The sequence below is a fragment of the Sander vitreus genome, chromosome 7 (assembly GCF_031162955.1).
Source record: "Sander vitreus isolate 19-12246 chromosome 7, sanVit1, whole genome shotgun sequence".
Taxonomy (NCBI): Eukaryota; Metazoa; Chordata; class Actinopteri; order Perciformes; family Percidae; genus Sander; species Sander vitreus.
Genome location: NC_135861.1, coordinates 25507717 through 25524967, shown reverse-complemented (window position 1 = coordinate 25524967; position 17251 = coordinate 25507717). Strand labels below are relative to the sequence as shown.

The 17251-nt window shown below is 37.3% G+C and overlaps 1 protein-coding gene across 1 annotated transcript; it reads left to right on the top strand.

The window, feature by feature from the left end:
* Positions 1–7866: 7866 nt before the first annotated feature.
* Positions 7867–15748, top strand: rad21l1 (RAD21 cohesin complex component like 1). Its single transcript, XM_078254029.1, has 13 exons — positions 7867–8013; positions 8113–8242; positions 9031–9130; positions 9322–9425; positions 10387–10494; positions 11062–11163; positions 11450–11548; positions 13003–13232; positions 13352–13433; positions 14617–14762; positions 14867–14977; positions 15215–15289; positions 15563–15748. The coding sequence occupies exons 1-13, from the start codon at positions 7867–7869 to the stop codon at positions 15746–15748; spliced, it is 1620 nt and encodes a 539-aa protein (XP_078110155.1).
* Positions 15749–17251: the final 1503 nt, after the last annotated feature.

Below are 17251 nucleotides of genomic sequence, written 5' to 3'. Positions count from 1 at the left end.
GGGAAGATGTTAAAGTGGTCCTCAACCCAAAATGACAGATGCCGTTTTCTGTAAGGAATGAAACAACCAACTTTTAGTAGCCACTTCAAGCCTTCAAAAAGGTATTTGATGCCTGCAGTCATTTTCTTCTGTAGACTGCCGGATGAAATGGGTAAAAATGACTTTGCACACTTTAAACCTTAAAAATCTAATTTGGACGCTGACAGAAAGGTCAATTTCACCTCATATTTAAGCATTCATTTTGACAGATATTATTCAGAATTTTAATTAGTGACAACCACCCACCCTTTTTTTCTTAGAGGATTCCTTAACTCTTATGTTGGTTGTGGGACACCTCTCCTCTCCAGATCCCCTTAGTTCAAATCTTGATTGCAGTTTGATTCATGCTAAAATGGATCACCCGTAATGAAAGACCAAAAGGAACAAGGGGGAACGAAAGTTGTATTTTTACAAAATTTTCGAAGTCGCCCATTGCAGAAAAAAATGTTTGAAGCTACTTGGTTCCAAATAATAATATCCTAATTGATGATTTAAATATTTTCTTAATTATGTTTTTGAATATCACACATTAACAGAGGTGCACACACAGAAGTGTCTATAATCTCTAACACATATTATGTATGCCTATTCACTGTAAAATAAATAAATGAATAAGCCATCAATTAAAATAAATCTCTTTTGATGTTAATCAATTAATAACCACCACGTCTGATCCTACACACATCGTATCAAAAGACTGACAATTAGTTTGCCCTAAAAACAGAACACAAACAGCACTTTGCTATATTTAATTCTACTGTCCCTGTACTGTGTTTAATGTCTTTATGTGTGCATATAAAGAGAAGCAAATTGTATGTGTTGATATATCAAAACCTTGTGCAGCTTAATTTACTAAAGAAATAAAAACACTGAATAATCGTCGTTGTCCGATTATTTTGGAGAAACAGAAACTTGTCGTTGTCTCCCATAAAGCCAGGCCTCAGATTAGAGCTGGGCAATATATTGATATTATATCGATATCGCGATTTTGGATATCGTAATATGGCATAAGTGTTCCTGGTTTTAAAGGCTGCATTACAGTAAAGTGATGTCATTTTCTGAATTTACCAGACTGTTGTAACTGTTCTATTATTTGCCTTATTTATCTAAAATCTTGTTGTGTAAATATTTTGTGAAAGCACCAATAGTCAACGTTACAATATCATTGCAGTATCGATATTGAGGTATTTGGTCAAAAATATCGTGATATTTGATATCGCCCAGCCCTACCTCCGACTGTTTAATTAGTTTAAAAGATCTTTTCAGATTGAGGGGAATGGTAAAAGAAAAATAATTATTTAAATGAGAAACTTTTGAAGAACATCTTTTATTTCCAACCATTTGTCTGTTCTACAAAAAATTGTATCGTCACTGTTGCATGTGACTTGAGTTTTCCCTCATTTTAATTATCTGTGAGCAAAGCGTTGCTTTGGAAACATGAACACTAATTATTAATCTGAGGGCACACCGGGTTCAAATTCACTACCAATCTAATTTTCTACAAAGGAGTGTATTAACATTATTGGCAGTACCTTGATGCGGTCTCTGTTTAAAATTCCTGGGTTGGTGTGCAACATTTCCAAATCTCCTCTCACTTTTGAGGCAAAGGCTTTAGTGTTTCACAAGACACTGTGACTGAAGGATTAAGATAACACAACCAAATACGCATATGTATTGCAAATAATACCTAAATTTTAGGAGAAAGTGTCAATGTCACGGGACTAAAAAATCTAAACAACAAACAAAAAACAAGAAAACAGTATGTTTCCTATTACTTAACTTTGAGTAATTAGCTTAAATAGCTGCAAAATTGTCTATCCATCCATTCATCCAATTATGTGTCTACATTAACAGAAAAATCTGTCTGACAGCTACAGCTGTGTCATTCATTAATAGAAAATCAGCTCTACAATTAATGAGATGTTAAAATCAATGCTAAACTTGGTAGATTGGACAAGAATAATGTGTGAAGGGACTCTCTTAGGGAGTTGAACATTTTAGTCACATCTTTGTTTGGTACTAGTACTAAGGCAGCATTTTTGGAGGAGTATTTTTGAGCACACTGACCAAAATCATGATGACAGCAAAGCTACAGCTGGGGGGTTGCCAACTCTTTGAAGATAATGTGCATTCAAAAGCAAATATAAGAAAGAGAGTTTAAATCTGAGACATACAAAACAGAAATGTGTATATCCAGAGGAATGTGTGACGCCCCCCCCCCAATAAGGTTTTAGCCAGCCCCGAAGGAAAATCCCCAGCACCAAAATGATAAGAATTGAGAATAAAAATAGCAATTCAAATCCTCTCTAAATGTGTTTAGGAGCAATTTATCAAATAACTGTTGAACAAGCAGAACATAAACTTGAATATGAGAGCTAATCTCAGTTTTATTTCTAGTCAGGCTGTACCGGACTCTCCCGGTGATTTTTACGGCAGTATTAAAAAATGTATATTGCTTAAGCAGTTTTGTTAATTGGGATTTTATTTAACATAATATACATTTTTGTTTATCAAATTGACAGAAATAACAGCAAAATGCCTGATATCTACATTATATAGTGTATCATCTGCTAAAGAGATCTACTTCTATCAGAGCTGACCTGAACTGGAATAAAATGGAAATGAAGACTCCAATGCCAGCAGTGAGCCCGAGCAAAAATGCACCAAGTATAGACTACTCAGATGCAAATGTCATTTTTCCCTGTGTAAAATAAAATAAAAAGATCCTGAGGGTAAGCTTTTTATTTGCAGCCAACATAGGCGACTATTGAGATGTAGCCAGAAAAGGAATTTAAAGAAAAAAGAACTGATATGGCGCACACACACACACACACACACACACACACACACACACACACACACACACACACACACACACACGCACGCACACACACACACACACACACACACACACACACACTTTAAGAGAGACGGGCATTTCACAGTTAACACAATTATAAATATAATCCCATACACCTTTTTGCCATAACAGATGAAGTGAGAAATTACCCAGCACACAAAATAAAAGCTTCAATTAAGAGTTGCTTCCAAGATAATGACTGTGGAGTTTACAGAGTGAAAGATCCAAAACATTGTACTAAAGATCTTTTCCTTTATCCTCACACTCTCTGTTACAATTCAGACCATGGCCTACCATACCATCTGTTCTTGTGCACCCAGACTACCCAGGGCACCCAGTTAACACTATTTTTTTTTTTTATCTCGGCATGTTAATAATTCTCGGCCAGACATCGCTGCCTCTGTGGTGACTTGAGGTAAATTTTTGTACTAAGTATGTTTGAGAGAAGGAGAGAGAGAAAGAAAGAGTGTTTAGGCTTCTTCATCCTACCTCTTGGCTGAGAAATCCACAGTCCCGTCTGACAGGTTCATCTTGACGCCCCTCCTGCATTAATCAAAATGTAGCTAGTTATGACTGTGCATTGAAATAAATAATCAAACCTATAATTAACTAATCTGTTTACTGGGCTTAATTTACCAAACGGCCACACTAGTGGTTTTGTATGCTGCATGTACTTGGGAGTTCCAATAATGAAGAGCTGAAACGATTAGACAATTGATCAACAGAAGAAGAAAATAATCAGTAACTAATCATAATAGTTACTGATGTATTGTTTAAGTCATTTTTGCCAAACATTCATTCATTCATTTCAGCTCCTCAATTGTGAGGATTTTCTGTTTTGTTTTTTACTGTGTTAAGTCAGTGGCAAATAAGGGTTGGTATGATGTCCAAATCAAAAATATGCTTTAAACTTGTTAAAACAACATGTTAGATGTTTGATTAAATGTATAGTTTGCATTTCTGTTGGTGTCATAGTATTTTATATGAATTTCTACAATTTTTAACCAATTAAAGAATCACAGTCCCATTAAATTGTCAAATGGTGTAACCACAAAAGCAAATATTAAATAATTCACCCTCCTAGAAGCAAGTGTACTGATGAAAATAAGTTATTTATTATGAACTACCATCTCAAAGTATATTTAAAATATTTTATTTCTAAACTTAGATAATATGGGTTTTTGTTGTACTGAGCAAGTCAGTATGCTGTAGACATTAATGCTTTCTCTCTGTTCTTGGGTCAGTTGGTTTAAAATAATTTAAAATTTCATTTTTACAGTGTAGTAGAGTGCTAAAATCATATTCATAGTAACTTTTTTGCGCAATATCAGAATTTTATAAGAAACATTGGTTACGCCAATTGACATTTATCGTTACACCAACTGACCATACTATCTGTACAGAGAACCACAAGCAACTGACATATAAAATTGAATGAAAAGTCATGGAGTAAAATGATTTAGGTATTTTAATAACTGTGAACACACTCTAATATATTTTTTTTCATAACACAGTAAACAATACTCGTAACAATGAAGAAAAGGGCTGACCTCTGATTTCAGTACAATTTCTGCTTAGAGTCCAAAAAAATGGTACTTCTGAAGGAAAAATGAGTAAGAACAATTCATACATTCATCATATTACATTAAAAACAACCATGTCTACAATCAAATGTAAGACAATATATAGCAGAGAGAAAAATAGTACCTCTATATTCAAATTGTGTATACATTGTGCATTTGAGAGAGAGAGAGAGAGAGAGAGAGAGAGAGAGAGAGAGAGATTTTTTTATTACTACTTTCTAATTACTTCTTCTAAGGTTTTGAACATTTCAAACATCCATATCTCTGAGAAAAGTTCACAAGGATTACACATCCTGGCTTTGAGTCAGAAAGTGTTTCCAGTCTTCTGTTGTGAGATCATGAAGAGCACATCAGATTCATAGTAGAAGAGGAAGTCGGGTGGGTGAGGCCAGGTGAAAACATTCGGGGTGCCTTAAAACCTTCTTTTAGCCAGGTAATTTGCCCTTGCAGCAGGATCCGCATTAACCCGCGCTCTGTGGCGAGCCACTTTTTCTTTACCTGTAAGAGGCATCTCTTAGAAGAAGAAGAGAGAGTTTGTTGTTTGCATACAACATACAAGTTTCCACCCACATATTGCTTGCTTACCTGCATTATCCTATAGAAATGTGAAATTAAGAATAACTTTACATCTTAAGCGTTTAAAGACTGTACTGTCCATTGTTTATTTCTAAAGAAACAGGACAATGTATAAAAGGCTCCATTACCTTGTATCTCACGTTATGGCTCCGTAGCAGATGTTTTTGTAAAAACAGGCTAACGATTGTGTCATAACCATGCGACTTACTGTCGCACAGTAGAGAAAATACTGTACAGTACAGGAGAAGCTCGCAAGCAGTTTCGACTCACATTAGCGGTTTAAGTTTAATTACTAATGTTAACTAGCATTTTAGTTAGCAATAATTAGCCTGTGCCTATGTTATCTCTTTACATATACCTACACTCTCCATCTCTGTAAGATTCAGAATGATTGACATTTCTCTTGGCACAGCTACCAGAAGACTTCCAACTTCCAGACAGGTTGCTCACGTCACTTGAGCTTGAAGACGTCTATGTCTTCAAGCTCAGTTGGAGGCTGCACAGTAACACTCAGCCATCACCAGAAAAGTGCTTCTAATAGACTTCACTGGTCTCCGTCCAGAGCAACGGGATCTGTTGGTCCATTTTATATATGTCAATGGGTTACACCAGTAGACATACCAGAAGTTTGACTTGGCAGACATGATTCCCCATGTTACTGGAAATATTCAGAACTGCCATGTTTCTTTATTATTATTTGATATTAAAAAATACTTGTTTAAGATTATGCCAATGTATTTCAGAGGCTGTTTAGAACATCATTACACATTTTTTTCATCAACTTATATTCTTGGTGCTGCATTTTTATGGTTACACCATTTAGACAATTTTGCCCTTATTCTCTCAATATTATCTCAAAACTTAAAATCAGGCATTTCAAGGTAGGGGCCCAAAGAAAAAGATATTTCAAAATAAACTATAACTTTATTATGAAATGTTCACATTTTTAAAGTTATTCAAACCTCAGGGACAGAAAAAAAATTAGCGGCACGTCTTTCACCCTGTAATTGTTTTGCAAGCCTTTTGTATTGGGATGTATTAGATTTCTTCTTCTATATTTCAATTACATAACAGTGTGATAATAGGTTTCTTCCTATTGTTGCTACAGGTCTGCGCGTGTCACTGTGTTCAGGTGGCCTTGCTGTATCCAATGCCGCCCTCTACTGCATTCAAATGAAAAAACATTACTTAGGAACAACTATCAGTTAAACTACTAAATCGCCTAAGTATTTTTTATGTATAGGCTGATTTTGATAATATTTTTGAATAAATCTACAATTATGCCAGAATAATTGAAAACATCTGTGTAGGTTGCAGGACTTTTAAAGCGACAGCCCAAATATGTCACTGCTGCACCCTCAGACCTGTCCTTCTCCACTCCACTATTCAGTAAACCAAAAATGGCATTCAATTATTTTTTGGCAGTGCCAAATATATTTGTAACGTTAAATTATGAAAAACCATTTCATTTGTACATATTGCATGAACTACAAACAATATCCTGGCTTACCACTTTACATGTGTTTATGATTGACTGCACAAGTGTGAATTTAAACTTGCACAACAAATTGTCAAATCTAGTGGCATTCACACAACATCTTGATCATTTTAGCAAATATTTATTCTTTTTGTATCTGGCAAAATATGAGAGCAGCTGTCAGAATGTGAGACATAAGACAAAACTGCTTTAAAGATGGAGCTCCAATGTGGACTTACCATACCATAATATTCTATTAATAGAATAATAGACCAATTTGGAGTGACACCAAAATGGGCTATATACTCATAACACTATGATGGTTCTGTTGTATTCAAGTGTCCCAGTGAGAGTAAGTGACAGTGAGCCAGCATGCACAATACAAGGACCCTGAGACCAAAAGCAGCTAAAATGGAATTATTTACACCTGTGCTTTTCCTAATGTGATAGGTCAAATGTTTTGAGTAAAAATGACTGAAGAGAGCCTTGGCGATGACCAAATTAACTCCCTTAATTATGCTGCTTCTAACAAACACTTCACTAATTTGACAATTACTTTAAAATGCATTTTATGGTTAACGTTAGCTTAAAACAATGCAGTCACACTGACCTCTGTGTTTTTCTTAAGCAGTTTGAGCACATCTCGCTATCTGGCACGTGAATTAATAGCCTCTTGTTGAATTTTTTTTGTTACTGTATCTTACAGGACTGACTAAAGTTTTAAACTACCAATTTTGGCAAGATGCTAACATTGTAAATTCGACATCAAGAGCTGAAAGCTGGACACGGTTTTGGAAATCATGTCACAAGTTGCTATTTAGAGGTGATATGGCAAGTTGGCGGAAGTCGCTGCTTGGTTATGTCCTCGCGGTGATGTGCACGCATCAAATGTCAAAACGCGGCACTTTCAAAGTTAAGGTAGGCTGCTCTGTTGATGTAATATATGTATAACGTTAATAATTTAATTCGCAATTTCATCTTTCTACCTAAATCATTTACTTTATTAAAAGATATTCAGCCATTATGTTTAGCTAGCTATATCTAAAAATAAATAAATAAAAAAAACTAGTCGCAATTTAACGTTAGCTAGCTATCGATAGTTAACGTTACTAGCAAACGCAGCTAGCTAGCTAGCTAACGTTAGCCAACTTTGACCCTAGAAGTTCAAGCTCATTTAGCAATAACACTTCACTGACTAAACGGCTAACTACTGTTCTACTAAGTTACTGTACTGCTAAGTTAATATAGCCGCATTTATCAGACACATGGGAACGGTTTAGCTAATCATTGTTGTGTTTGTGACAGGTGACAGCTAGCTTTGGTATTCCAACATGATGTTCTACACTCAACTCTTCACATCCAAGCGGGGGCCTCTAGCCAAAATCTGGCTAGCAGCGCACTGGGAAAGGAAACTCACAAAGGCCCACGTATTTGAATGTAATTTAGAAACCACAATCAAAGACATAATTTCCCCAAAGGTAAAACATGTCAAAACGCATGCCCAAAACTCCCACATAATGTAATAACTTACACAGAAAGTATGAGTGCTGTCTAAGATGTATGTGTGATCTTTGTAGATGAAAATTGGTTTGCGGACATCTGGTCATCTGCTCATTGGTGTGGTCAGGATCTACTCCAAGAAAGCGAAGTATCTCCTTGCAGACTGCAGTGATGCCCTGGTTAAAATTAAAATGGCATTCAGGCCAGGTAACATCCTGTTTGTTTTGTTAGTGTCAATTCTTTAAATTGTAGAGACAAATAAATGCAACACAGGGTTGTGGTTAAGCTGGGCTGGCTGAAATGTTAATTATGGCTGTGCAAAGGTAGGGAAGTGACAACTATGGCCACCTGGATGCATTCATTAAAAGGAAAAAGACAACATCTAAAATGATCATACAGTTGAATCAACACCTCTAAAACAGTTTAAACAAAACTGAACATCATTCATAAACCTTTATGAAGGTAGGATTTATGGCAGGGCTGTTGTATTAGACTGCATTAGTTTTAGCTAGGTGTATCTAGGCATGGGCCGGTATGAGATTCTGATGGTATGATAACCTTCAGCAAAAATTTCACGGTATTACGTTATATACTTTCCCTAATGAAAACAACCACCAGAGGGTGACATAATTACTTAACTAACTTATTTTTGGAAGGAAAGGAGTTCAATGCAAGAATGTTGTGTGTATGTTTTTTTTCTTATGTACAATATCACACAGACTAAACTGTAGCTAAAACATCTAACATACCCAAGTAGGTTAAGAAACATCTCTGATTTCATTAGTTCAGCTGACAGACAGTACCTATGTGTAAAATGGTTAAGACTTCAAATTCAGATGTCAACTCGACATGACATTTTAGTACCTGTAAAAGCTCCAAAGAAATACCTCTTGGGTTAAATTATGTATTATTATTGGGTGCCGTTCTTACCTAATTTAATTCTAAATGCAGTACATATTTGTATTATTTTACCTGTTTTTCTCTCAACACACCAGGTCAGACAGATTTGCCCGTAGAGGGGCTCGAGGCAACACTAAAAGCAATTACCTTGATCGAAGATTTCACTGCCTTTGATGCCCAGCTACCAAAACCAAGGTACCATTTTCTCCTGTTCCCCAAGAAATCCTAACCTTACATTGATATACTTCAAGTTTCTTTGAGACATTTCACCCAAGACTCGGCACTTTAAAAAAGCACAGATTTATTCACAAATGTAATATTAAACTTGTTGTTCTTCTTAAATGACCATAATTGTTCACACTGTTCTCTTCATACTGGGACACCAGTAACATAGATGTTGTGGACCACTTTTCACTGAACCAGTGTCGATCAGAGGAAATCACTCTGAAAGAGGATTATGGAAATGGCTTTCTGAACATGGTAGATTTCGGTAAGAACCAGTTTGCTCCCATATTATGGTACTTTCTGATTTGACGTGCACCAATGCCATTTGCCTTGGTAGTATAGAGCATTTTGGTATATTCAGCATTAATCTATTCTTCCACTGTGGTCCAAAAACTATATAACATGTTTCTTCATGATGATGAATTTAGGTACTGCTGCAGTAAATACTCAACTAGCACAGCAAATCCACAGCTGAAAATAGTCCCCCAATGAATAAGTTATTTACCCCTGATTGAGTAACATTTAATAAGACTTCAGTCCCCGGCTTTTTTAGAAAACAGTTTAGAAATGAAATTATATATGCGTGACCTTCTTTTAAAGATTTAGTTATGCAGCAATGAATGTGCTTGTAGCTGATTTCCACAGACGTGATAGGAAAGTTAGAAATGAATTGAGAGACAGACTAATGCATTGTTGGTTTTGATCTTTTCATGGGATTTGTTGACAATAACAACATATATGACATCAACCTTCTCCTTTAAAGCATGGTTTTCTGTGCAGAGCTGACATCTCATACTGACTGAACTAGAGATGTTCGGCTCCAATACTACCTAAAATGCTGGTATCGGTATCGGGAAGTACTGGAGTTTATGCACCGATCCGATACCACATAATAAAGCCCTAAAGAAAAAATACGTTAAAGTAGTTTATTTATGTTATTTTTCCATTATAACTGACTGTCAAACTAGATAATAAAAGAACGTTCTGTGGCATTCATGTTTCACAACGAGTTTAACCTGAGCCAGACTGACAACAAAGATAGAAATCATATCACATCCATACAGGGATAGTAGTATACAGTTGTTAAAACATAATCAAATATATGACACACTAGTATCGGATCGGTACTCGGTATCGGCCGATACGCAAGTTCAGGAAAGCAAAAAATGGTATCGGACCATCTCTAGACTGAACCCCCCCCTCTTTGTGTGTGCTTTGATGGGTAGGAGATGAGTCCCAGAGCCACCATGGTGGGCTAATGGATATGACATTCCAGAGCCTGACTCAACATGGAGATGCTTTTGGGGATGAGGATAGAGGATTCGACCTACTCGGTAGGGATTGTGAATTGATCAGGATACGTTTTTGCCATATTTTCGTCTAAAGAACATAATGTACTGAAAAAACTAAACTACAGTTTTTCACTGTTTTTTACTGTTGTTAATAGTGGGCTTTAACCTTTCGCCAAATTAGGCAAGTACATCAGACTATAATGCATATAACAACAGTATACATAATATGTAAACAGTATTATGAAGATATAATTTTGAGTCAGAAGAGGCCAGAAGCAGACATTCTACCTGGCCTTTATGTCCTCTGAAGAACTAGTGTTCATGGGCTGTGTCTTTTGAAGGGTCCAGCCTCTGAATTGGGACACAAAGAAAAAAATAGCATCTGAGAAACCGTAAGGCCCGACTGCTCATTAAATCATGATAGCCAAATTAGAAAAAGGTGGAGCTTTGTAGCAAGAAAATCACACTTTAATTACAGATTACATTCAAATACTAAAATTATTTACTGTAAATATTTGCCCTTGTTATGTCAATGTTGATTATTTTGCTGCTTTAAAAAAATAAAAAAATAAGAATGATCAATTCTTTTAATTTTTAATAACCCTGTAGACTTTCTGACAAACCCCAATGATAATGTTGAGTCCACCGACTTCATACCCGAAGAGCCTCAACATGAAAATCCAGAGATCTCTGCACTCAATCATCAACAAGGTGATAATTCATCATGATCAATATTATACAGTACAGACGTTATTTACATACTGTTTTTACCGTCCATTAACATTAATGAGAAGCGTATCCATTTGAACTGCTGCCTAATAGAAGTTCAATAATTATTAGTGCTCTGCCTGTATTTTGTATTTAACTGGGTTGGTGTAGATGTTGATTTTGTTTGATGGTACAGCAGCACCAGTGGATCGTTTTGTTCATAAAGACAGAGGACATGTGCATTTAGACTTATTTTCAAACTCAAAGTAGACTCCAATATGTTTTCCAGATGCTGACATAAAGATGATGGTGACCCCTACACAGAGTGAGACCACCCTGCTCGCTAATGAGGAGGAGGCCTTTGCCCTTGAACCTGTGACCATCACTCGTAGGCACAACCAAACAACTCTCAAACTTTGTTCCTTCAACTCATCCTTCCATAAATCTAATGTATATTATGCAAAACATTTATTGCTGGCATCCCTCCCCCTGAAAGCCTAACCAAACTCTTAAAACCGTTGACCAGAGGCCTGTACTACGAATCAAGATCAACATGCCCTAGATTTCTTTCAGTTCCCCGGCTTCACCTAACCTAACAACCGCGGTCCCGCATAACCTGTGTCACGACGCTGGTTAACAATTAGTTCAATCAACCCAGGGTTTCCCAATCCAGCGGTGCGCGCGTTCACATAAAAGAGGCGGTGTTTGCACAGCACGACCAATCGCAAACATCTACTAAACTATAATTCTACATAAATATGAAGAACACAGACACGGTTTTGCAGGCAAAACGCAATATAGCGCCGCTTCCTAAAACAGGAAGGAAAGCTAGCAAAAAAATAGCAGACGCTGTAGATGCGTAAATCACAACGCTTATCAATATCTCTTCCCCATCAGTCAGGACCAAGATCTGACCATAATTACACTTGTGCTTTCCATAAACAGCCGTTGCTTTAGCCTATTATTTCAGTTGCAACCCTGGCAGTGGTAAGTGATCGTTAGAGCAAATAAAAAATATAAAAACATAATTCAAACTGATGTGCACATTGGCAGCACACGGCTCAACAAGCCGACAAATAGCCTATACGTAAATCCCTCCACTGAAAATCGATATCTTTCATAAAAATACCCATCAGGGAATGTTAACGGGGTTGTCGGTCTCTAAATGGTTTAACTTTTCTGAGCGCGCCTCTCTCTCTCTCTCTCTCTCTCTCTCCCTCCCCTCCCGCACCGAGCTCCACCGGATCTTCTAAGAACGGTGACGCCGTTATCAATCAGAATCAGAAAAGCTTTATTGCCAAGTACGTTTTTTACACATACAAGGAATTTGTTTTGGTGTTGTAGGTGCACGTCACACATTCTCTAAAATAAGTTAAACAAGCAGGTTAAACAGAACAAACAAAATATATATATATATATATACACACACACACACACACACACACACACACACAGAATGTATTAAAAATAAGAGAGTAATAGTTAAGATAAAAAGAGCAGATTAAGTACAGTGGCATGTAGAGCCAGAGGGGGGGTGTGGAGAGAGTCAGGGTATTGATTGGTCAGTAGGCGGTGCTTTTACACCGTTAGATCTCTAATCTCCAACATAACCTGCTCCCGACCAGGTTAGGTGTTCAGGATAAGTTACCACGGCGATTGAACTCGGTAACAAGTGATCCACCATCATGATACACAAAACCCTGGGTTGAACCTGAAGTTACCTCGCTAACGCCAAATCTTGCTTCGTAGTGAAGGCCTCTGGTGTCCATTCCGTGCCACATAACGAGGCTCTTGATGCAACAAAACAACTATTCCTAATTACTTTCTACTGTTTCCTTTCAGCAAATTCAGAGAAAAAGAGGGGAAAGAGGAAACGCAGGTTGGTTGTGGACCAGTCTAAAGAGCTGACCAATGACTTCATCAGAGAGCAGCTTTCTGACTATTCAGATCTGGTTGCCCCATTGGACATGGCCCCACCAACCCTGCAGCTCATGCAGTGGAAGGAGAGCGGAGGCGCAGACAAACTCTTTGCACAGCCGTGTACCACTGTAGCAACTCCACAGATAAAGGAGGTAAAATAATGAACAAATCCCTTTAATGTTTGTCTTTCATCTTAAAAACAATCTATCAAAGGTGAAACATTCAATTGAAATGACTGCTGTTACAATTAAACCTTATTTCGCCCTTGCAGCTCTTTGCCAAGAGTATTTTCCAGGGGAAGTATTATGGTGTGTGTGAGGAGGTTGAGATGATGCGCCAGGATGGACAAGAAGGTAGGAACTTGCACAAGCAGTGAGAGAACTGTAATTTCTATAAACTATAATCTCACTATTTCAAATGTATGGAGCCACTAAGGGGACATGAGCAAAAAAAAAATCTAAAGTTTAGAGTCATGTGCTCACACGAAACTTTCATATGCTCACGTGAAACTTTCATGTGCGCACATGAAAGTTTCGTGTGAGCACATGAAACTAAACTTTATATTTTTTTTTTCTCATGTCCCCTTAGGGGCTCTGTACAAATGTATTGCTGGTGAAAAAAATGCAATATCCCCCATAGTTGTATCCTCCAGTTACAGTATTGATAATAACTCTTTTGTACAGTATCTAATATTCTACAGTATTTTATTTTTTCTATTTTAGTCGGTGTGCTTTTATTTGCCCTTAACTCTTTTTACTTGACTTAGGCCGGCTACACACTCCCTGCGTGGTGTGAGCGTGGCGTTTCTGTTGCGTGTCAGCTGCGTGGATTTTTCTGTCTTTACACACCAGAAACGTGTCTGACGCGGTGCTGCTGCTGCTAGCCTTGTCTGTATACATGTATGTTTCCCATAGATAAAATGAAATACCATGTTAAACATAAATATATACTGATTTGATTACAGCAAAGACAACGTCTGCAGTATTGACGGCAAAATAGGCCACAGAATATTTCGTTCTGTATTGACAGGTGCAATATTAGAAAATAGATTTTTATATTTTTTTTGTAATTACATTTATATCAAAACCTAGAGACTTTCAAACATCAACATGTCATTTATTAATATGTATTTGTGTCAAAATGACATATAAACATCTTTTCCTATTCCATTTTGCCTAGAAACGCTTCCAACACGCTTGCTGGTCGCGTGAAAAATAGGCGTCTGTTCTATTTCTAGCATGCACTCGTTTTCTGCGCGGCTCGAGACGCACCTGAGACGTGCGTGTCACGCAGGCAGTGTGTAAGCTCTAACCTGTTAACATGGGAGCCGAAATATAAACGGACACCCAACGCAGCTGACACGCTCGTGCGATGCATCCAGTGTGTAGCCGGCCTTAAAGAGCCTGCACAAGAATTCCTATGTGCCTGAACTGTTTGGTGTATGATCAAATGGCAAATAAAAAAACATGAATCTTGTGTTCTCTGTTCTGCATCTCCTGTCATGCTATAGTTACATGTAATTTATGTGTTGTATAGTTGAGAGGGACATAAGCACCCTCACCACAGACGACGTCAGTATCGTAGATTCATCAATAGATCCCGAAAGAACCCACAACACTGAGCTGACAGACCCTGATCACATAAATGACAATCAATGTGGGAATTACTCAGAGCTGGCACAAGTAAGCATAAGCATGCCGTGTGACGAGAAGGATTTAATTCTCATTCATGATACTCTTTCACCTTTTTATCTTTGACCTTATAATCTGTGCTGTGTGTCTATCAGGATGAAAACCGGTCGGAGTTCACTCATCCAGAACTTCCATCAGAAGACTCCATGTTTGTCCATCCGTCTGGCATACAGCAGGAGACTCAGTCAACTTCCCTCCACACTCAGGTGCCTGTGAACACACACAGTTACAAATAGAAACAGGACAGTATCTGCCTCCAGATTTCACTGGCCTAATCATTGAAAGTGAACTAATAATGGATTGTTATCTGGAAAAAAAAAAAGGCTGGTACTGTAAACAAACTACAAATGTGGTGTGCCAGATGGTGTGTGTTAATTTCCCATGCTGCCTTGGAGATGTTCCTGGCATCCCTGACTGAAATATGGTCCTTTTCTAATCTGCAGTCTATGCTCGACAGCCAGGACTTTGAGGAGAAGAGGATCAGCAGGCGTACACAGAAGCTTCTGAACACACTAAAAGTAAGGACCTAAAATAAATGTTCAGGTATGAGAATGACAGCTAAACCAACTACCGCATCTTACATTTTATATATGTGTAAAGTCTGTATGTTGATGACACAGGGCTGTTGTTTCAATGTTAGGCAGTCTCCCTGCTCTATGGCAGATACAAATCTATAGTCACAGTGGACAGGGATTTAAAGGTGAGAAGGCAGGATTAGGGATGATGTTGCGAAATTAAATTGTGTGTCTGTCTCTGTCTCTGTGTGTCTCTGTGTGTCTCTGTGTCCCCAGCAGAGCCAGAGCAACAGTGTTACCACGTTTAGCTTGCAGGCACTCTGTGAAGGAAGCACTCGCTTGCAGGCTGCAACCACTTTCTTCTGTCTTCTGGTCCTGAAAAAACAAGAAGCCCTTCATCTGAACCAGAGAGCACCCTATGAGGCCATCCTTCTTACTCCTGGACCTAAGTTCTACAATTAGTAAAACAGTTTCTTTAAAAAACAGAGAGCAGTTCTGGTTCTACTCGATCTGCCTCATGCACAAGTATCACATGTTTGCGTTGCTATGTCAGTTTCCCAGTGTAAAATTGAATTTACTCAAATAGGTTTCTGGGCGGAATGGTAAAAACAGCTTGAAAGAAAGCTCTAACTTTATATTATACTGTATGTCACACACACATTAGTATATGTGTGTGTCTTAGGACTTGTAAATATTTAGTTTGTTCTCTGCACTTTTCTTAAGTAAGAAATTGGGAAAGTATCAATGAATCACTCAACTTCTCTAAAACTTTTTATTAGGCGTGCTGCATCATACAGTATCTGACACTAGATACATGTATGGCTTTCACATCCCTAAATATTTTAAATAATTGAGTATTTATTTTTTTTAGTGTTCAGTAACCTATGACATTACAGTTATTCTTGGGATCTTTTAGGACTGAAATTTCCTGCATGTTCAGTTAGTGTTTTACACCAGTTCCTCTTCTATTTATTATAAACAAGGATTTTAAGTATGTATGTAAGACCTGCTATGCACCAGGTGGCACTTGAACCGTTGTGCAAAATTTCATTATAAGGAAATGTCGCAAAAAAGTATTGCTCTAAAGTACAGGTATTATTTATATGTATTTAATATTGTTCCCTGTTTCACTTGCACATATACATGTTTTCTTGATTTGGATACATTTGTATAGCTTTAACAAGTTCGAATTTGATGTTACTAAAGTTTGGGATATGAAATTCAATTCATATATTCACCTTTTATTCTTACGGTCAAAATATATTAAAAATCCATAAAACGGAGTACTTCTGTACAGCACTGAGCTGTACCTTTAGCAACAAATGGGGTGACTGATGTTAAATTATACAGTATTAATAGACGCAAATTTTGTTATATTTTTCAGCCTACAACTTCTCCGATTTTGTATGTCATCCATTTTATTTTCTGCTCATTGCAGGCCTGACATCACACATTTGGGGGCAGCAAAATAATTTTCTTTTGGTGTGCCAAAAGAAATATATGGATGTAGGATGATAGTAGAAAATGGCCATTAATAGAGACCATATGCCTAGAAGACATAAGAATGGCTTTACAAAACTGGACTTCCCACTCGTTCTTGGGAGTTCCATTATGTAAAAAGTCTTGAATTTACAGTTTAAACCATTTTAGACGTTTTTTTTCTGAAATTGTTAGTTATATGTTAATGAGTTCTCATCGTCTTTATTGTGGATTGTATTAAAATAAATGCATAAATGGATCTGGTGTTTATGTAGCCTATTTCTATTTGAAAGGAACGAACTTTGCTCTCGCTGTGGCTTGTATTAGTCAGTGAATGCTCCTCTGCCACATTCATCCATCATCTGAGGTGTTGTACATGGTGTACCAGTCCAGCTGGATACTTATCACCCTGCCCTCCTGTCAGTGTTTCAAATGAATGGGCTTCCTAAACTACGCTTCCTCTGTCAGACAATATTATCCCAGCGG

Coding starts and splice junctions, on each gene's coding strand:
- rad21l1 (XM_078254029.1), top strand. CDS start 7,867: ATGATGTTCTACACTCAACTCTTCACATCCAAGCGGGGGCCTCTAGCC. Junction 8,243..9,030: donor TAAAATGGCATTCAGGCCAG/GTAACATCCTGT, acceptor TCAACACACCAG/GTCAGACAGATTTGCCCGTA. Junction 11,549..13,002: donor TGAACCTGTGACCATCACTC/GTAGGCACAACC, acceptor GTTTCCTTTCAG/CAAATTCAGAGAAAAAGAGG.